At 63.1% G+C, this 19,027-nt stretch overlaps 2 protein-coding genes across 6 annotated transcripts; one reads left to right on the forward strand and one right to left on the reverse strand.

The window, feature by feature from the left end:
* Window positions 1-6: 6 nt before the first annotated feature.
* ZDHHC8 (zinc finger DHHC-type palmitoyltransferase 8) lies at window positions 7-15,450 on the forward strand. 5 transcript variants are annotated; one of them, XM_059409115.1, is made up of 11 exons: window positions 7-136; window positions 6,806-6,927; window positions 7,102-7,259; window positions 7,346-7,518; window positions 7,671-7,773; window positions 8,232-8,323; window positions 8,501-8,642; window positions 8,853-8,940; window positions 9,046-9,155; window positions 10,494-11,494; window positions 14,481-15,449. In XM_059409115.1, exons 1-11 carry the CDS (start codon window positions 33-35, stop codon window positions 14,704-14,706), a joined length of 2,319 nt encoding a protein of 772 aa, XP_059265098.1. In that variant the 5' UTR covers window positions 7-32; the 3' UTR covers window positions 14,707-15,449. The 5 variants fall into 5 exon arrangements, with proteins under 5 accessions (XP_059265098.1, XP_059265097.1, XP_059265099.1 ...); XM_059409114.1 differs by having other exon boundaries at window positions 8,853-8,973; window positions 14,481-15,448; XM_059409116.1 differs by lacking the exon at window positions 14,481-15,449 and adding an exon at window positions 12,570-13,807 and having other exon boundaries at window positions 8,853-8,973.
* Window positions 15,451-16,152: 702 nt separating this feature from the next.
* CCDC188 (coiled-coil domain containing 188) lies at window positions 16,153-18,578 on the reverse strand. Its single transcript, XM_059410009.1, has 9 exons — window positions 18,045-18,578; window positions 17,802-17,909; window positions 17,553-17,657; window positions 17,379-17,435; window positions 17,229-17,288; window positions 17,018-17,082; window positions 16,772-16,829; window positions 16,466-16,518; window positions 16,153-16,376 (listed from the first exon to the last, which is right to left on the reverse strand). The coding sequence occupies exons 1-9, from the start codon at window positions 18,576-18,578 to the stop codon at window positions 16,190-16,192; spliced, it is 1,227 nt and encodes a 408-aa protein (XP_059265992.1). The 3' UTR covers window positions 16,153-16,189.
* Window positions 18,579-19,027: the final 449 nt, after the last annotated feature.

Raw genomic sequence — 19,027 nt, forward strand, 5'->3', positions numbered from 1 at the left:
CCGGGGAGGGATGCGGCGGCGCGGCGCCCAGGATGCCCCGCAGCCCCGGGACGCGCCTCAAACCCGCCAAGTACATCCCGGTGGCTACGGCCGCCGCGCTGCTGGTCGGCTCCAGCACCCTGTTCTTCGTGTTCACGTGAGTCCCCCGCGTCACCGGAGGGGTGCACAGGCGGCCGCAGACGGGCCAAAAGGGGCAGGGGCCGGTACAGCGGGGGATGCAGTTGGCAGGCCTGGGGGGACAAGGCCCGCGGGCTGGGCAGGGCAGGGGGCCAGGGGCCAGGAGGGCTGGGCAAGACAGGGCTGGCACCAGGGCTGGGCTGTGGGTGATGTGAGCTCCCCACCCCGACCTGGGCTGAGGCAGAAACAGTGAGTGTGCCTATACAGGGGCACCAGGGACAGGTGAGTTCTGTGTGGGGACACGAGTGCCTGGCTGGCACCTCATGATTGTGCCAGGCCCTGGGTGTCAGTTGCTGGGCCCAAACAGGGGAGTGTGTGCAGTGGCTGCCCAGGGTGTGGCTGCAGCCCTCCCCTTTCCACAAGCTGCATGAGAGGGGGATATAGGCTGCTGAGAGCCACCAGCCCCTCCAACAAGGAGCTGTGGGTGGCTCTTGGGTCCACTCCTGGTTGTCCAGTCCAGGGCCAGAGCCAAGTTGTTCCCGCGTAGGTGTGGCTTGGCCAGGCTGCCACGTGCCTGTCCGAAAGCCACCCTTGATGCTGGCCTGGCAGTGCCCTCCACCCTCCCTTGACCTTCTCAGGAAGGCTCGGGGTCGCAGCTGCAGGGCCCAGGCCAGGCCACACCCAGGGACACGGGCCATATTGGGCACTGGGACCCTTGAGGCAGAAGGCAGGCAGGGCCTCAGAACTTCATCTGAGACAGGCTGGCTCACACATAAGCCTGCTGACAACACCATGGCTGTGGGGCAGCCCCCCCCCCCCCCCCCGCCAAAAGGGCTCCCTCAGTACAAGGAGGGGTGGGAGTTTCAGGCTCCAGACATGCAGATCTGGGACCACCCGCTTCCCCGAGTCCCATGCTGAGAAACAGCCCAGGTGACTACAGCAAGGACTGCTCAAGCCTTCCCGGGAAACTGAGGTGTCACCAATGGCTGTAGTCCATGGGGGCCTCTGTTCCGAGGCAGGTCAGCCCGAGGGTGAATGAGCCTGGGGTCGAGGGGAGCAAGAGCTGGCTTGGCACCCTTGCTTTGCCTTAGCGAGAGTGAGGGTAGCAGTTATGAGGACGGCGAGCCTGCACTGGGTACCCATGGAGGCTCAAGAGCTCCCTACCTGGAGGGCGGGGCTGGGTGGGCGCACAGGCTGCCAAAAGCGGGTTTAAAAAAGGCCTGTGTGGACGGGCTTATTTCTGGCTTTGGCAAGTAGGCATGTTCTTGTTACTCAGATGCTGTTGGCTGTGGGGCAGAGAGGAGAGAGGCAGGTGGGCAGCGAGTGTAGGGTCTTCTGGAGAGGTGGGACCTGGCCCAGTCCTGGCCCTGGGGTCCCCGACACCTGGCCTCAGGTGTGCTTCTTGGTAGCCTGGCCTCCACTTGCTGGTCCTATTTCTCACTTCCAAAGTGTAATTCAGTGTTTCCCTCCCTGACATTAAAAGTAATATGTGTTCTCTTTCAAAAACTTGTGAAATGCAGGGAAATAAATCTTTCAAGAAACTGAAACCAACCCTGCTCCAGAGAGCCTGCCTGTTTCCTCTCCTCTCCTCTTAGGCTCACCTGAGTCCCGAGGTAGTGTGCTTGTTATAAGCCCTTGGCTGTGATTGCACAAGGCCCTTACATGGCTGTCCTATGAACTTGAAACATCTCAAGATGTGGGCACTGATGCTCCTGCACCCTGCCAAGTTCTTTCTTCCTCCTCAGAGCTGGGGGGTTCTGGGTTCAGGGACACCAGCCAAGAGAGGGGCAGGGTTGGCTCAGGGCGCTGCAGGCCTTTCCCTGTGTCCTGCCTTATGTGTGACCCACTGTACCTGAGAGATGGTGGCATGTGCCTCTGCAGCAAGCTGAGGGTGCAGGGGCACCAGCTGGGGGCCAGGTGCAGGCATCCTCTAGTCAATGGAGCCTTGGTCATCATTAGGACAGGGCTCCCCTCAGCCACGGAGGCCACAATCCCTGGGCCAAAAGGCCACTGGGTTCCCTGGCCTACCCTAACCCTAGCTCCACCGGGGTCCTCCAAAGCAACTGGGTTCCTGAAAAGGGGTTCTGCGGGGCGAACCAGGACTACTGACACCACTCACAGTGTGCCGAATTCCAGGCAAGCAGGGGTCCCAGTGGTTGCCTCCTTGGGATAGGTCTCTGGTCACCCTAGCAGTCACACTTTTACCCTTTCTCTGGGTCCAGGCCTGCTGCAGACTTAGACACGTAGGGAGGAGAGAGCAGGCCACTCCTGTGTTTTCTCCACCTTGCCCTTGGGGTTTCCACTGGCTTCTCTCTTCTCTGCTTTTACCCCTTGAACTTGATTGGATGCTGCGTGGCCCCAGGTCCCTTCTCTGCTCAGTAAACCTGAGTTGCTCCTTTTGGGGCCCCAGAAGCCCTTCATACTGTGTCTCAGTGCCAGGCTGGGTCAGGTGCTGTGTGGGTTTCCAAGAGCCCCCAGGCCAGGTCTCTGCCTTAGACCCTTCCTCCTCCCAGAGCCACTTTGGAGAATGACAGGGAGTCTGGAAACATCAGAAAGCTAGGGCTGCTTTTGGGTTACCAATCCCGGGGGCCAGGCTGGGCCATCTTGTCTCTGTGTAGGACCAGGGGGCTGACTTCTGGGATGTCACTGTCTCTCCCCAGGATGGGCCTGAGCCCTCCCCATGCCCAGAGGCCCAGGCAGGCTGGAACACCCAGCATGGGATGGTGGAGGGACAGGCCCAGGTGGACAGAGCCCCTGGCAGGGGCCACACGGGAAGGAAGGAAACTCGGCGTGGGCCCCCTGCCAGGCCTCACTGCCTGTGGCCTACCGTATCTTTGGCCACCTGAGCCTCAGTTGCCTCATCTCTTAGGTGCCTGCAGGAATTGGATGGGTGCAGGAGGACAGAGGCCCCTGCCTAGCCTGGCCAGGGTAGAGTGGCCACAGACCCTCTGGGCCCAGGTGCCCCTGCGCATGTGCATCACTCTTAAACACAAACAGTATTAATGAAGAACCCGATTTAAATGAAAACGTCTGAGTTAAAATTTTCCATTCCACATTTAGCTGTGGCGCGCATACTGGCCCTGTGGAACCCCCCACCCCCACTGGGTGGTGTCTCCCCGCCGGGCTAGGCGGACTTGGGGCCTCTATCTGGGTGGGGCCCATGGCAGTGGTGTGTGGCCCTAACACTCAGAAGGTGGGGGCTGGATTGGGAGGAGGGCTTCTAGCCCCAGAGCTGGGCCAGCCCCCCCCCCCCCCACCAGGCCCGCCCCAGGGCCCCACAGGGTGGCTGCAGGGATGGCCAGCCCCGGCCTGGAGCACACCAGCCCCTGGGTGGGAGTGGAATGTTGTCCCTGTGGGCGGAGGGGCCCCTCTTGGAGCCTAGGACAGACTCAAGGTGGCCTGAGCACTTCTGCCTGCCAGGCCTTGCCCACGGAGCTTGCACGTCCTCACGCGTCCTCCCGCTTGCCTGGTCCGCAGGGAGACAGAGCGTGTAGACAGGGGGTCGGTTTGAGGAAGGGCATGGCATTTCTGCATCTGTGTGTGTTCGCATGTGCATATGAGTGTGTGTGTACATGAACGAGGGCACAGGTGTGTCTCTGCGGCCGTGTGTTTGTGTGTCGGGCAGGTCTGTTCTCACAAACATTTATGCACATGTGTCTCGCTTGTCAACACATGGTGTAAGCTCATGTTCACGTGCCTTTTGGATGTGGTCGTGTGTGTACATGTGTCTGTATATGTGTATATCCACTGGCATGTGTTCACACATGTGTGTCCGGGAGTGTATTTGTGTGTCTTTGTGTGCATCGCACATGTGCATGTGCATGTGTCCCTCCCTGCTTGTGGGGACACATGTCTGTGCATGTGCCTGTTGGCTCTGGCCGGGGAGCCAGTTCTCATTTGGCCTGACCCAGACCTGGACCCTCCTGGCGTGGCCTGGGTGTAGAGGCCTCCTGAGGGAGGATGAGGGGTCAGGAATGCCCGGGAGGTCCCGATCCTGGGTCAGAGTCGAGCCTGGGGCCTGGTGATGGGGGTGGATGGGGCAGTGGCTCAGATCCCTGACAGAGGCCTGCACCCCCCCAGCCACAAGCCTGCCTAGCATCAGCTAAGGCCCCCGCCCCCTCTCCCTCCTGTGTGTGGCCCAGGCACACAGAGGGGTGGCGCCCATAGTGGACAGAGGCCACCTACACTTCAGTGCAGATGTTGTCCTGTCATGTATCAGATTCCTAAATGTGGCCCTGTTGCTCTCCAGGTGTCACCCTAGGCATCTTGTTCGGGGCAGCTGTCCAGCCTGTCCAGCCAGGGTGGGAGTAGGTGTTCATTGAGGCTCAGGGAGGACAAAGCAGTATGGGCCACCTGGGCCAGGGGAGACTCTGGCCAGTGCGGGTGTGGGGGCTGCCCGTGGGGTTCAGTCCTCCGCCTGCCTGTATGAAAGTTTGAATCCCAGCCCTGATGTATTCTCACACCGAGGTCTAGGTATGTGACAAACTGTCCCATACCCACTCCTTGTCTCTAAAATAGGAAAGCGGAAGCACCCATTCCCTACAGCTGGAAGGGAGGATTCTGTGGTTCACTGCACTGGGCAGCTGGGCAACAGGCTCCTGGTATCCACCGGCAAAACCCGGATGGTGGGGATGGAGCCTTTGACTGTCCCCATGTCTCTCCCGCAGCCCCCCACCAAGCCTGCACCGTGTCCTTGTGCCAGCCATGCAGCACCCACCTGCTGCAGCTCATGTGTGCACGTCTGCTAGCCCCAGAGCACCTCAGGACCTCCCTGTCCCTTCCTCCTCAGAGGCGGGCTGGCCCCACTGGCACGGGCCCTGCACGTGCATGATAGCTGACCCTTGCCTTTAGTGCTCTGCTGTCCTGGCCTTGGCATTCTTGACACTTTTTAAACACCAGGCCTGCATTTTCGTTTTGTGCAGATCGCACAGCTAGCCCCTCCCAGAAGGCACCATGGGGAGCTGGCTTGCCCCACCTGAGTGGGGCCCCCGCTTCTCCCGGCCTCCTGGTTCTCCGGAGCTGACAGCTCCTGCTTGCCTGGAGAGCCTGTCCCCACTGGCATTTTGGCTTTTGTCCCCCACCCCAACTTGCCAGGCAGACCAGGCCTCCAGGGTCTGCTGTCACCTTGCTGAATGGGATTGGGTCAGAGACCAGGACATACATTGAGCGCCGTCTGTGTGCCATGCTTTAGCTCGCGGGGCTGGGGAATGTAGAGGGCATTGACTAGTGGGCACTCAGGACTGCCCGGGCAGGGGGTAGTGGAGGAAGGCCCTCCCTGCAGAGGGAACCCATGTCCTCAGGGAGCACGTCCACCTCCACAGCAGGTCCTGGAGAAAAGGAAGGGGTAACTTGCGGCTCCCGGCCCGCTGCGCCTGCTGCCGTGGGAAGTGGAATCTTTAAATAGCCTCTCGCTTTCCACTAAAAATAGCGAAGTTCTGCTGCCATGGAGGTGGTTGCTGGGGTGGCGGGGCTGGCTCCTGGCCAAGGCAGGCGTGGGCACACCAGCGTGGCCAGCGTGCGCTGGGGCGGTGGGCAGGGCCATGGGTTCTACTCACCCTGCTAGAGGCCACGATGCCCTGTTCTCTCAGTCAGGGCTACTGCAGGGGATCTCCCTGGCCATCCAGTTCCACAGAGGGGCTAGGTATGGGGAGGGAAACAGCCCGCCAGGAGCCTCCCATTTGTCAAAGCAGCCAGGAGCCATCAGGAGCCTGAGGCCAGAGGAACTTTGTGAGAGCCAAGTGGTTGGACTCAGGGACCCGCTGCAGGGTTGGGACATGGGGCCACAGGTTATGTGCCCAAGGACTGGTAGATCTCCAGAGAGGGCTCTGGTCTGGTCCCTAGAGGGCAGAAGAGGACAGCGTCTGGCAGAGCACCCATCGGGGAGGTGTGTGAGATCCTTGTAGGGTGCCAGGAATCTGGGAAGGCTTCTTAGAAGAAGGCGCAGCCTTGAGCCATGGGTGCGGGGGTAGTAAAAGATGGCGGGGGGTATCATGCTTTTCTAGAGTCTCTGGGTGTTCCCCATTGTCAGATGGATAGTAAGATGACAAACTAGAAAGAAGGGGCTGGCTTGATGCGGATATGCCCAGTGGCCCAGACCCTGAGACTTCACGCCTCAGGGAAAAAACAGGGGTGCCACCCACCATGCATTTCCTGACTGAGAATTGGAGCTCCGCTCGTCCCAGATTTTCCCTGGCAAGGAGGCCCTGCTGGGCTGGGGACAGGTCTGCCTGAGGACCGGGGCTGCTTCTGTCTGTCCTAGCAGCCAGGTGGACTGGGCTCATTTTTCATCCTGGACTCCTGCCTCCAGTCTGCCACCCCTCCTAAATGTGGGAGCCCGGGCCCACAGGCCTCTCTGAGCCTCAGTGTCTTCAACTGCGAGTTGAATTCTTAATACGCACCTGGACGGTTGCTGGAGTCATTGTCCACATGTGGGCAGCCCATGTACAGGCCACAAGGGGCCCCGCCCCAATTGTTGAGGAGAGAAGCAGCAGGCTGATGGGCAGAGGTCTCCTAGCGGTGATTTGGTGGCAGTGGCCTCCCCGACTGCCACGTTGAGAACTGATGGTGGCCTTTGATGGCCCAGCCTGCCTATGTGTAGCCATGCCTACCTAGTTCATCTGTCCCCACGCCCCATCCCCGCCCATCTGCTGCACCCCCAGACCGAACTCTGCCCTGCTGTCCAACGCAGGTGCCCGTGGTTGACTCGAGCTGTGTCCCCAGCTGTTCCTGTCTACAATGGCATCATCTTCCTCTTTGTCCTGGCCAACTTCAGCATGGCCACCTTCATGGACCCTGGCATCTTCCCCCGAGGTAGGGCCCTGTGCCAGGGCATGTGATTTGCTCACTTTCACTACAATGTGAGTGGCTGACATGTGAGAGCCTTTCAGGGGTGGGTCCTGGTGGGTGGGCTGGCAGAGATGCGGGAAGGACTCTCCTGGCAGGGAAGTCACTTTCCTGCCACCCTCCTCTGGCCCTGGCTCACAGCGGATGAGGACGAGGATAAGGAGGACGACTTCCGGGCCCCGCTGTACAAGAATGTGGACGTGCGGGGCATCCAGGTCCGAATGAAGTGGTGCGCAACCTGCCACTTCTACCGCCCACCTCGCTGCTCCCACTGCAGCGTCTGCGACAACTGCGTAGAGGTGACCGTCCCGCCACCCTGTCTGCCCCCCTGCCATGTCCCTCCCCTCCCACCCACCCTGTGCCCTGACTCACTGCTCCTGCTCAGGATTTTGACCACCACTGCCCCTGGGTCAACAACTGCATTGGGCGCCGCAATTACCGATACTTCTTCCTGTTCCTGCTGTCACTCAGCGCACACATGGTGGGTGTCGTCGCCTTTGGCCTGGTCTATGTGCTGAACCACGCTGAGGGGCTGGGAGCTGCCCACACCACCATCACGTATCCTTGGCTGGCCCTCGGGGGGATGGGGTGACTGCCGGGGAATCCCCAGAGGGTGGGTCACCATTGCTAGTTGGGTGGCAGTGGGAGTGGTTTGTTCATGGGCACCGGCTCCGTGTTTTCGCCTATGGCCATTGGCCTTAACGGGCCAGCATGGCCGTCATGTGTGTGGCTGGCCTCTTCTTCATCCCTGTCATCGGCCTCACTGGCTTCCATGTGGTGCTGGTCACTCGGGGGCGTACCACCAATGAGCAGGTGCTGACCCGAGGAGGGCCCCTGCAGCGATGGGCATAGGGGGCATCCCCTACAAGCCAAGAGGGCCAGGGCTGCACCAGGCCCATGTTGGGGGGTGTCAGGGAAGGGCTGCTGGCTCCCTCAGCTTCCATAGGGGGAGGAGACCCAGGGTGGTGCATGGAGTATGGGGCTGCACCTGTGCTGCCCCTCCCCCACTCACTCCCACCTCTGGACGTTGCAGCCCTCAGTAACTCAGGGCCCAGAAATTTGACAGCTTTCCTGCAGGAAACATCGGGGGGCAATGGGTGGGGGGCACCCTGCCGACCCTGCCCAACCTGCCCTCTGAGGGACAGGGAATCCCCAGAGGGTGGGTCACCATTGCTAGTTGGCTGAGGAACCCCAGCCATCCCTGCCTGTCCCTGTCAGCCTTGTCCTGGACCTTGGGTGGCCAGGCTGGCTGAGGGGTCCCACATCCACAGGTGACGGGCAAGTTCCGCGGGGGCGTGAACCCCTTCACCCGAGGCTGCTATGGGAATGTGGAGCACGTGCTGTGCAGCCCTCTGGCACCCCGGTGAGGCCTGGATGGGGTGTCAAGGGGCCTCTGCCGGGTTTGGGGTGGGCAGGTGTGGACCCTCAGCCCGGTTGACCTCTGCCTCTGGCAGGTGCGGCCAGCCTTGCCTTTGGTGAGCGTTCAGGCCCGGTCACCCTGGTCTGGCCATTGACCCCTCTGCCCCCACCCCCGGCGCAGGTACGTGGTGGAGCCCCCCCGGCTGCCGCTGGCTGCTCGCCTGAAACCGCCCTTCCTTCGGCCTGAGCTCCTGGAGCGAGCTGCCCCACTCAAGGTCAAGCTTAGTGACAACGGGCTGAAGTCTGGCCTGGGCCGCAGCAAGGTGGGGGCCCTGGGGTCAGGTAGGGGGTGGGGTAAAGGGCAGACCCTTGGAGGCAGGAAGCAGCTTTGTTGGAAGGGGCCTGGAGTGGAAGGGGGAGGAATTGGGTAGATTCTGGAGAAGGGACTAGGGCCCAGGGCTCAGGGAGGAATCCCCAATTATGCCCCACCCTTGGCCCACACCCTACCCAACACTGACCACGCCCCCTCCCAGTCCAAGGGCAGTCTGGACCGGCTGGATGAGAAGCCGCTGGACCTGGGGCCGCCACTGCCCCCCAAGGCGGAGGCCGGCACGTTCGGAGGTGACCTGCAGACCCCACGCCCAAGCAGTGCTGGTGAGGTGGTGGTGGCCAGACAGAGGGAGGGACATGGACTGACCCCAGCCTGACCGTGGTCCATCTCCCCAGAGAGCGCCCTGTCGGCGCAGAGGACCAGCCCCCCGACACCTGCCATGTACAAGTTCCGGCCTGCCTTTCCCTCGGGTCCCAAGGCGCCCTTCTGCGGGCCTGGTGATCAGGTGAGGAGGCCTGGCCCCACCCCAGGAAGTCCTACTCTCCCCCTCCTAGAGACCCTGTCCCCAGAGGCCTTAGCCCCTAGGTCCCATTCCTGGAGGACTTGCTCCAGGAGGCCCTGTCCCTGGGGCCATAGGGTCATAGAGAGCCTTGTGGGCGCCAGCAGGACCTCACTCTGTGGGAATTCCAGCTAGGCATGAAGGAAGGGCTGGCACAGGCTGTCCTGGCTGGCCCCTTCTCCTTGGCTGGTAGCATTGCCCGCTGGCCTGGTAGGCGGCTGCCCCCAGGGACAGTGTGTGCCAGGATGCCTGGAATTCCACTATTAGTCACTCTGTAAGGCCCACGGGAAGGCTTCAGAAGAATTTGAGATTGTTTAAGAAAGCACATTTATTTTTTCTGAGTTGTATAAGTACTCTGAGATCACTGCGGAGCAGTTGGCAACCCTGGACAGCCTGAGGAATGATCCAGAACCCCAAACATTCCCAGGCTGCCCACCCTCTTTCGTGGCCATCTAAGAGGCGAGCCTGTGACTGGGCCAGTATGCCTGGACTGGTCGGTCGCCTCCCCCCAGGACTGATGCCCTGCTCAAGCCAGCATCAGCATCTCTGGGCTAGGCAGGGAATTTGGGCCTCCTCGGCCAGCATGCCATGGTCCTGTCCCAGGAGGGGTGTCCATCAGCCCTTCTTGGGAATGGGAGGCTTTAGGTGCCCTTGCCTGCCTCATCTTGATGGGATTGTCCTGGGTCCCACAAGGATTCTGGCCTGAGGACCCTGAGGACACATTTGTCAAAATCCCCTCTGGGTTTTGAGTTCTGCAGGCTCTCATCCCCAGCCCAAGCCTGTGCCTACTTGCTTTGCTTCACAGAGACTCAGAGAGGCCCCTCCTCGCTGTTGCTATGGCTGTCCCCCAGGAGGCCCTGCCCCATGTGGGCTCTGAGGGGCCTGCCCTGGGTAGATGCAGTACCCAGCTCTGGTCTTACGTGGCCATGACTGCAGTTCTCAGCTGTGACGTGCCTGGGAGAGGGCTCTGGGCCTCTGTGTGGTTATTTTATCTCCTCAAGGCCCAGCTCCCGAGGCTGTCCCCACAGCCCCCTCCTCTTCTGTGGAGAAGTAGGAGCAGGAGAAGGGTGCCTAGCCTTCCCTGGGGAGGCAGCGTTTGGGTGCTCTTTTCTCCCCTGTCCCCACTTCCTTCTGTGGTGGGCAAGGAAGAGGTGGTTAGGGGATGGAGACCTTCCGGGAGCAGCTTGTCGGTTACACGGGTCACTGAGATTGTAGCCTCTAGGGGTGGGGCACAGAGCACCTGCTGGCTGGGCCGTAGTAGATGTGTGCCCTCTCTCCCCACAGGTCACTGGCCCCGACTCCCTGACGCTGGGAGAGGACAGCATCCACAGCCTGGACTTTGTGTCAGAGCCCAGCCTGGACCTTCCTGACTACACGTCCGGAGGCCTGCACGCCACCTACCCCCCATCCCCGCCACTCAGCGCTGCTGACACGTTTTCGGGTGCCCTGCGCTCCCTGAGCCTCAAGGCGGCCAGCCGGAGGGCTGGGGACCACGTGGCCCTGCAGCCTCTGCGCTCTGAGGGCGGGCCCCCAACACCCCACCGCAGCATCTTCGCCCCCCACGCGCTGCCCAACCGCAACGGCAGCCTGTCCTACGACAGTCTGCTCAACCCCGGCTCGCCCAGCGGCCACACATGCCCAGCCCACCCCTCGGCCGGCGTGGCCAGCTATCGCTCGCCCTACTTGCACCCAGGGGCGGTGGGTGACCCACCGCGGCCCCCGCCCCGTAGCTTCAGCCCGGTGCTGGGCCCCCGGCCGCGGGAGCCCTCACCTGTGCGCTACGATAACCTGTCCCGGACCATCATGGCCTCCATCCAGGAGCGCAAGGACAGGGAAGAGCGGGAACGGCTGCTGCGCTCCCAGGCAGACTCGCTCTTCGGCGACTCGGGCGTCTATGACGCGCCCAGCTCCTACAGCCTGCAGCAGGCCAGCGTGCTGTCCGAGGGCCCCCGTGGCCCGGCCCTGCGCTACGGCTCCAGAGATGACCTAGTTGCGGGGCCCGGCTTCGGTGGTGCCCGCAACCCTGCGCTGCAGACTTCGCTGTCCTCGCTGTCCAGCGCCGTGAGCCGGGCCCCGCGGACCTCCTCCTCCTCCCTACAGGCTGACCTGGCCAACAACAATGCCCCCGGGCCTCGGCCTGGCAGTGGCTCACACAGGTCTCCGGTGCGCCAGGGCCCGCCCTCCCCACCCAGCACTCCCCGCTCACCCTCCTATGCAGGCCCCAAAGCTGTCGCCTTCATCCACACGGACCTCCCGGAGTCACCACCCTCGCTGGCCGTGCAGAGGTGGGTGCTGGGGGCGGGGGGCTTCCCGGCACAGGCCAGGTATCTGGCTGCCTGTAGGACATCTTAGCTGAGCATGCGGGGGCTATCTGGGAAGCCAGTGGTTGCCTCTGGGGGCAGTGGGGTGCTCATCCTCTTTAGAGGCTCCCGCCCAGACTGTGTGAGGGTTGCCCAGCTCCAAGGATGCCCTGACACATCCAAGGATAGCAGGTGAGGAGGATTTGCACCTTGAGCCCCAAGGCTGCACATTCTCCTGCAGCTGGTGCAACCAAGTGGCAGGGGGACCCCGGGGTTTCTTCCCCTGGAGACAGTGTGGGTCGAGGAGGCTGAGTCTGGGGGACATCATCCGGCAGCAGGACATGATGGCCTGGGAGCAGGAAGTAAGGGGATGGGGAAATAGGCCCAGAGGGGCAGGCTGGTTCCAGGCTCCTGGCAGGTGGGTAATAGGAAGCAGGGATGGCTGCTTCACAGGGTCAGGTCCAAGTAAATGAGCTGAGCGCCTGGGGTGTGTGGCTGTCATCAGGGCGTCTCCTCTGCCACCTTGAGCATGGACTCAGTGAGGAGGCCCCTGCTGCGGCTGGAACCGGCCCAGTGGGTGGCAGCTGGACAGTGAGGTGGGATGGCAGCCACAGGAGGGCAGCCCATCCTCGTGAGTGTTTGGGCAGCGATGTCAGAAATGCTGTTGGCCAGTACTGGGCAGGCTGGAGGGCAGGAAGACAGCCTCTTGTTTTCCTAAGAGGGAGCAGGGAAGGAGCCAGAGTCACCCCTGGGCTCCTCAGCTTGGGGCACTGGGACAGTGCAGGGCTCTGGGATTGGTGCCAATGGGAGGGATTGAGAGACCTGGGAGGGGGCTGATGGCCATTCTGACATCTGTCTGTCCTGTGGCAACATAGTCCCCTCTCTGCAGGCTGTATACCCCCACCCACCCTCTGGGTGGGCCCTCCTGAGCTCAGAGGCAGGGGCCACCCCGGGCTTTGTCTGTGTCTGCATCATCTGTCCCGTTGCCTCTGCTGGCCTCTGTCATGCCGTGGTCCCGTGTTCACTGTGTGTGCGCGTGTATGTGCTTGTTTTGATGCAGGGACCACCCTCAGCTGAAGACCCCCCCAAGTAAGCTTAACGGGCAGTCCCCTGGCCTGGCCCGCCTGGGGCCTGCCGCTGGCCCCCCGGGGCCCTCCGCCAGCCCTGCCCGGCACACGCTCGTTAAGAAGGTGTCCGGCGTGGGTGGGACCACGTACGAGATCTCAGTGTGAGGACTGACTGCCATCCATCCGCCGTGGAGCCCCGGGGACCAGGACCCCCAGCGGCTGCCCTCCCCTCCCGACTGCTCTGCTCCGGGAGACCAGGAGGCCCAGGCCTGGTGTGGACACGTCAGCGGAAGAGAACACGCCTCCAACAAGCCTACCCCTCTTCCTCCGCCTGTCCATCTGCCCATCTGCTTGACAGGGCTCAGTGGGGGCCGCCAGGCCGTGGGATCTGTGTGCCAGTGCCCTGGCTCCCACAGGCGGGGATGGCCAGGGGGTGTGGGTTATATCTACACCTGCTGCCCTCGTGCCCCTGAGGCTATCCCCAGGCTGGTCCCCACCTACTCCCCTCACAGAAGGGTCACCGTGGCCCAGAGATGGACAGAGAGTCCTGGGTCCCTGGCCGCCCTGGACCGGGGCCCCACCACCCGTCTGCTCCTAACTCGTTGCCTTTCAGGGACCCACTGGAAGCTTGTAGCTTGGCCAGGCCAGTTCCTCTTCGGGGAGTCCAGCCCCAGCCTACAGGCATCCAGCTCGGGGATGGCTCTGGGTTCTGAGAGACAGGTGGACGAGGCACAGACAGACAGCCAGCTGTGGGTGGGGTCCTGGCTCCGTGTGTCCTGTCTCACCCAGCTGGTGGGTGCGTCCCCATTGTCTGTGCGCTGAGCTGCCATGCCACGTCCCATGTGTTAATGCTCGGGCCCCCGCTGCCCCCACTGCCGGGAAACTCGCTTTCATTGAAGCCTTAACCTCTGCTTTATGCTCTTGTGGGAGGCGACTGGGGGGGCAGGTGGGAGCAGGCACAGGCTGGACGCTGCCACAGGGGGCCCATGAGACCAGGAGTCCTCTCCCCTGCCAAACTGGAGATTCCCTACCCCAAGACATGCCAAGTCCAGGCCCCGCGGGAGCCTCGGCGCCCTCGTGGGAAGCCCACGGGGGCGTGGGTCAGAGTTCCGCCTGGCGCCAGGGACCCGAGAGTAAGCACACGGCAGCGTCCGCTTGCGTTGTGTCTGTTTTATGTTTTTATATCTACATCTATATATCTATAATTTTATTAAAAAAAGAAAAAGAGTCATTTCGCTCCTTTCCTTGAGCAAGGCCAGGGCTGTTGCTGCAATGCAGGGGCTCCGGGGGTGGGGAGCAGAGTGGGTCAGGCTCTGGGAGAGGCGTTGGCCAGGCATACGGGCATTCTTCGTGGGTTTTTTTTCACTGACTTAAGCGGAGTTGGAAGCTTGGGAGGTGGGGGCTGGCCGATGGGTCTTTGGCTGACAAGCATGAGGCTCCCGTGGGTCTGCGGCATCCCTGGTGGTTAACAGCGCATTTGAAGAAAGGTTGGGGTTGCAGCCGCCTCAAGACCCCCTGGGAACCCCCTGGAACCCCCTGGGAACCCAAGAGCTTTTGGGGGAGATGGAGTAGGGGGTGCCTAGGGGGCCACCCATCGGCGGAGGGCCCTGTGGGGGCCATTGCCACCTCCTGCAGCTGCACTCACTGGAACTCACGCTCTTGGCCACCTGAGCCTCCCCTACCCCCCGCCCCCAATGCCCTGCTGCCAGATGTTGGGGGTGGGGGCACTGGGAATCCATGGCTCTTTAGGGCTGAGACAGCCAGGGCAAAGACTGGGAGGATCTGGGGCGGGGACTGGCCCAATGCAGGAGGCTAGCTGGGCCTCGGACCCTGCCCTGGGCAGTTCTGCCCCATGCTGACCTCCACCTTTCTGCTTCTCTCTCATGGGACGCTGCGGCCCCCAGGGGGCGGATTGGCACCTGCAGCCGTGGATGGGGCCGGCGTGGCCAGCCCAGGGTGCCCCCCGGCCTGCACCTATGCCACCTTGGCCTCCCCGAGGACCGCCCACCGCTGCGGGCCCCCTGGAGCCCGGCCGCTGGGGTACCCCCCCGAGGGACTATGTGCCGCCTGCACTCAGCTGCCTCCAGCCTTTTCCCCAGTCTCTCGGGGCCTGAGCGGGACACCAAGTAGGCAGTTCTGGGGCGGAGAGGACAGCCCAGGAAGCCAGGCAGCCACAGACCCTGGGCCGGGGGCTGGGGGTCCTCTCTCCACCAGCCGCACCTTGACTGACTCCCAGCCCGCTGGGGCTTGTGACCCTGTGCCCACCCACCTCAGGAAGTCCCCACCTGCTGCATGGGGTTCCACTCCCCAGGCAGGGGCCCCGGAGCTGCTGGGACCAGCACACCGCCCTCCCCTGCCTGACCGAGCACTTTAGACGCCACTTCCTCCCCAGGGAGCCCAGGCCTCTGCGGGTTGGGCTGGGGTGGGGGTCTCAGGTTGCCCCTGCAGGTCGCTGCACTCCCTCCTCCCCACACCCAGCACATGAACAGATGCCTTAACCTCTTGGAGCCGCCGGCCTGGTGAGCCATCCGGGTCCTGCCAGGGCGGGGAGGAGACCCTGCCAGGGCGGGGAGGAGACCCTGCCAGTCCAGTGTGTTCCTGGTGACCGCTCTGCCCAGCCCTGCCCGGCTGTCTTCACTCTTTTACTCCGAGATGCGGCACCTGGGGGAGCTCAGAGGGCCCTGCTACCCCATGCCCTGCAGTCCCTGCCAGCCAGCCCGGGCCTGGACGCCCCCGGGGGCAGGGCGGGACTCTGGGCTGGCCCTTTTCCTGCCTGGGCGGTGCCTCTAATTCTCCCACTTGGGGATGAGTGAGCCACAGAGCTATTCTCTATTGTTCTCAAAGGTATTTCCCCCGCCCCAATTTAATGCCCTAAATAAAATTTTTGGTGTTTACCTCCACAGCTCTGTTCACCAACGTGGTCCCCCTGTCCTCCGAGCCTTGGGGCAATGCCAGGAGGCTGGACTGGACAGGGATCCTAGGTTGGGGGAGGGGACAGGAGTGGGAGGTGGGGGGTACTGGTGGCCGGTCGAGTGTGGAGGGGGTGGTGTGGTCGGCCAGATGGGGATGGAGGGTTATGCAAGGGCTGCCAAGTTGGTGGGTCAGCAGATTCAGGGCCGAGAACCTGATCTGGTCTGCTGATCGGGCCTGGCCCCAGGGATGAGGCCCGAGGACCCCTGGTCCTCAATTTCAGTGGAGACTGTCCTATGACACCCTCTGCTCAGAGGCCTCCCTGGTGGCCTGGGGTGGGCTGGGGGCTTCCCGCGGAGGGGCTGCCTGGCCAGCAGGCGGATGGGGCATACGGTCCCTAAGGGAGAGGCCCCTCCCTGAGGAAACCTTGGTGTGAGACTGGCCTCAGAAGGCGGCAAAACCTCCTGCCTGCGCCACCCCCCCGTTTCCATGGAAACAAGCTCACACGCACCGTGTGTGTCACGACTATATGTCCAGCAGCAGGCCCAGCCCTCAGGACAGACCCCGCCTCTACCCTTCTCCGCAGCTCCTGGCGGGGACGGTGCGCGGCAGTGCCGTGGGCAGGGGCCAGCGCGGCCGCTGGGCACCTGGGGCCACGCCGGCCACTTGGCCTCCTCCTCGCTGGGGCCGCTGGGCCTCCGGCCTAGAAGGGCAGGAAGTCGTCCACCTCCAGGCGCAGGAATGGGCCCAGCAGGGCCCGGAGCTTCCAGACAGCGGCGCGGCTCAGCAGGGGAGGCACCAGCCCCTCGAAAGGCGCGGGGTCCACCACGTACACGTAGGCAGCGGTGCAGGCCAGTAGGGCGCCCAGCAGCAGCCTCAGGGCCAGCAGCCTGCGGGCGGCGGCGGTCAGGGGGCGGGGGTGCCCTCGGGGATGGTCCCCAGGGACTGGGCTCGGCCGTGCACTCACGAAGCCACCTACCAGAGCTGGCCTTTGAGGCCCTCCGAACATCCCAGCTGCTGCGGCCTTGCTTTCTGCAGAGGGGGGGCTGGGTCAGAGCCTGACCCCATGATGGGGAGCAGGGGCTGAGCTGGGGGCGGGGGAGGGCGGTTTCCCTGTGCTGGGAGTTCTTACTCAGGACAGGGACCTGTAGCCACCTCTCAGGGATAATTGGTCACCTGGCTTCTGCTGGGGCTCCTGCCCTGGGGCCGCCTTCACTGAAGCCCACAACCCCTCCCATAAGAGGGGCCTCCAGGGTGAGACCGGAGTGTGGGCAGTGGGGCTTACCGCTACGCATGCCATCTGCTGCTCCTTCCTGGCCTGGGTGCGGCACTGGGCCCGCTCCCTGGATGGGGGGAGGGGTGCACCGTCAGGGCCACGTGTACCCCCAACCCCAGCCTGCCCCACCCCCTGGGTCTGGTTCGGTGGAACTGGGGAAGGGTCCGGGGTTGAGCCATCCCATCCCGGTCAGGACACCTGCTGCCCCTTGCCCAGTTCAGCTAGGCCCCCCAGGCCCCTGACCCTGCACATCACCCCAGAATCTCCAGCTGAATGTCCTCCATCTGGTCTAGTACTCCCCGGATGTCCTTCTTGAGGTTCTGGGGGGGCAGAGGAGGTAGAACAGGTCCTCTCACCCCAACTCCTCTGCTGTATTCCCCTGCTTCTTAATGCTCCCCCACGCCCCAGCACCCTCTTCCTACTCCCTGTTCCCCTCAGCCTCAGGGGTCACCCTCTGGGGACCTACCAGGAGCCCTGTAGCCTGGTTGTTCAGAGCCATGTGCACCTCGGCCACGCCGTCCCACACCTGGAGGGAGAAGAGGGGCAGAGTCACTTCCAAGATGTGTCCCACCAGCTGGGTTCCCCAGAGGCCCTTCCATCCCAACCGGGCAGGCACCTCGGTAATGGCCATCTTCTTTCTCTCAAAGGATAGTCGGATCTGCTGCAGCTCATTCTGGGGAGGGGCACAGTGTGGGCACAGGCAGGGCCAACAGTGTCAGCTCCTTCCTCCAGCCACTGAGGACTGCTGCACAGAGAGCGCCCTCCCCTGGCCTGGCTCCCAGGGACCTACCTGCGACTGCTGCACGAAGGACTCCTCCCCCCGGCACAGCTCGCGCCGAAGCAGCTGCAAGGGTGCCCTGTCCTCCAGGGGCCGGGTACTGGCCTGCTCGGGGGGCTGTGGAAGAGCCCTGGGGTCAGCCCCGAGGCCGTGGGCAGCACCTGTGGTCATGGACTTCTTGAGAGCCGGGGTGGGGCTGTGGCGCATGGAGTCACAGCTGCCCTCCGTCCTGCCATGGCTGGGCATCCGCCGTGCACTTACCCAGGCCAGGGCTGTGCAGCTCGTGTGCTCTGTGCACAGGGGTAGGAACTGCTGCCCTGGCCCCAGGAGGGCCCCCAGCTGCTCCCGCAGGTCCTGGTTCTGTCTTTTCTGCGGGGTTGGGGGGGGGGGGGGGGGGGGGGCAGAGAGAGAGACGGGACTGCTTGTCGTAGCTGTAACAGCTGCGAGCCCATTGCACAGATGGGCTCTGAGCCTGGGCTGATTCCACAGGGGCTCCTCACTCACCAGATTCTGGTTTTCCTGCTCCAGCTGGAGGAAGGACTGCTCTGCAGGATCCAGGGGCATGCTCTGGAGAGGGGAGGGGGCTGCCCTGGGCGAGGCCGGGGTTCCTGACCCCGTTGGCAGGGGTGGGCAAGGGCAAGGTCTGGGCCCTGAGCTGGGGGACCCCCCCTGCCTGGGTGCCCCTTGCTCTCGCCCCGAGTGCAGGGGCCATCCCCACCCCAGCCTTGCCTCCACTTGTGCTTGTCTTGCCCCCGCTGGGTCTCTCGGTCTCTGTCGCTGCATCTCGCCCTCTTCGCTTGCCATAAAGTTCCCAGGTACCTCACCCCCGACCCTGGGCCCCCCACCCCCTGCCCCCGGAGGTGGGAAAGGCCTGGCAGACTCTATGGAGTGAGTGGAGCTGAGAGGCACCAGGCAGGGCCACCTTACAAAGCCCTGGCAGGGTGAATCCAGGCATCCTCCGTGGCTGCTTGAAGCTGACGGCTGGGGGCACTGGGGGTGGGAGTGGCCACAGGGGCCCAGGGTTTTGGGCCCCTCCATACCTCCCTGTAACCCCTTCCTTACCCCAGGTCCAGGCTCTAGCCTGGCCCGACCTGCCACCCTCTTATTGAGGGCCCTCTAGGTGTCATGGCTCACAGGTCCGCCTCAAGAGTGCCTGTCACAAAGGCCTGGGCACAGCCAGGGAGGTCATAATGGGCTGGGGTGGTGGCCAGAGTCAGGGCTGGTGGGGCCCCTCTCCCCAGGTGCCTGTTCCTGAAGTGTCCTTCTCTGCTCCTTCCCCTCACCGCCATGCATCTTCCCCACCCCAGCTCCCCGACCTGCATTAGTCATTTTCTGAAAATGTAACAGATAATGCAGGTGCAGAGTTAAAACAAAATCAAACGCCAGACGTGTTATCCAGTGTGGTCCTCCCACCCCAGTTCCCACCACCCACCACCCCCAAAAGCCTGATCATTAAGATCCTTCTGGGGTTCGGCTGCACATTCTGC

This window comes from Mustela nigripes, chromosome 8 (genome assembly GCF_022355385.1).
Source record: "Mustela nigripes isolate SB6536 chromosome 8, MUSNIG.SB6536, whole genome shotgun sequence".
In the NCBI taxonomy this organism is placed as follows: Eukaryota; Metazoa; Chordata; class Mammalia; order Carnivora; family Mustelidae; genus Mustela; species Mustela nigripes.

Bases quoted from the DNA above. Each gene is read 5' to 3' on its own strand.
- ZDHHC8 (XM_059409114.1), top strand. From the start codon at position 33: ATGCCCCGCAGCCCCGGGACGCGCCTCAAACCCGCCAAGTACATCCCG. The intron at 7,260-7,345 runs GTGACCGTCCCG...GCTCCTGCTCAG, and splicing joins TCTGCGACAACTGCGTAGAG to GATTTTGACCACCACTGCCC. The intron at 8,974-9,045 runs GTGAGGTGGTGG...CCATCTCCCCAG, and splicing joins CCCACGCCCAAGCAGTGCTG to AGAGCGCCCTGTCGGCGCAG.
- CCDC188 (XM_059410009.1), bottom strand. From the start codon at position 18,578: ATGGAGGGGCCCAAAACCCTGGGCCCCTGTGGCCACTCCCACCCCCAG. The intron at 17,083-17,228 runs GTAGGTCCCCAG...CTGCCCCCCCAG, and splicing joins ACCAGGCTACAGGGCTCCTG to AACCTCAAGAAGGACATCCG. The intron at 16,830-17,017 runs GTGATGTGCAGG...CCCCCCATCCAG, and splicing joins ATTCAGCTGGAGATTCTGGG to GGAGCGGGCCCAGTGCCGCA.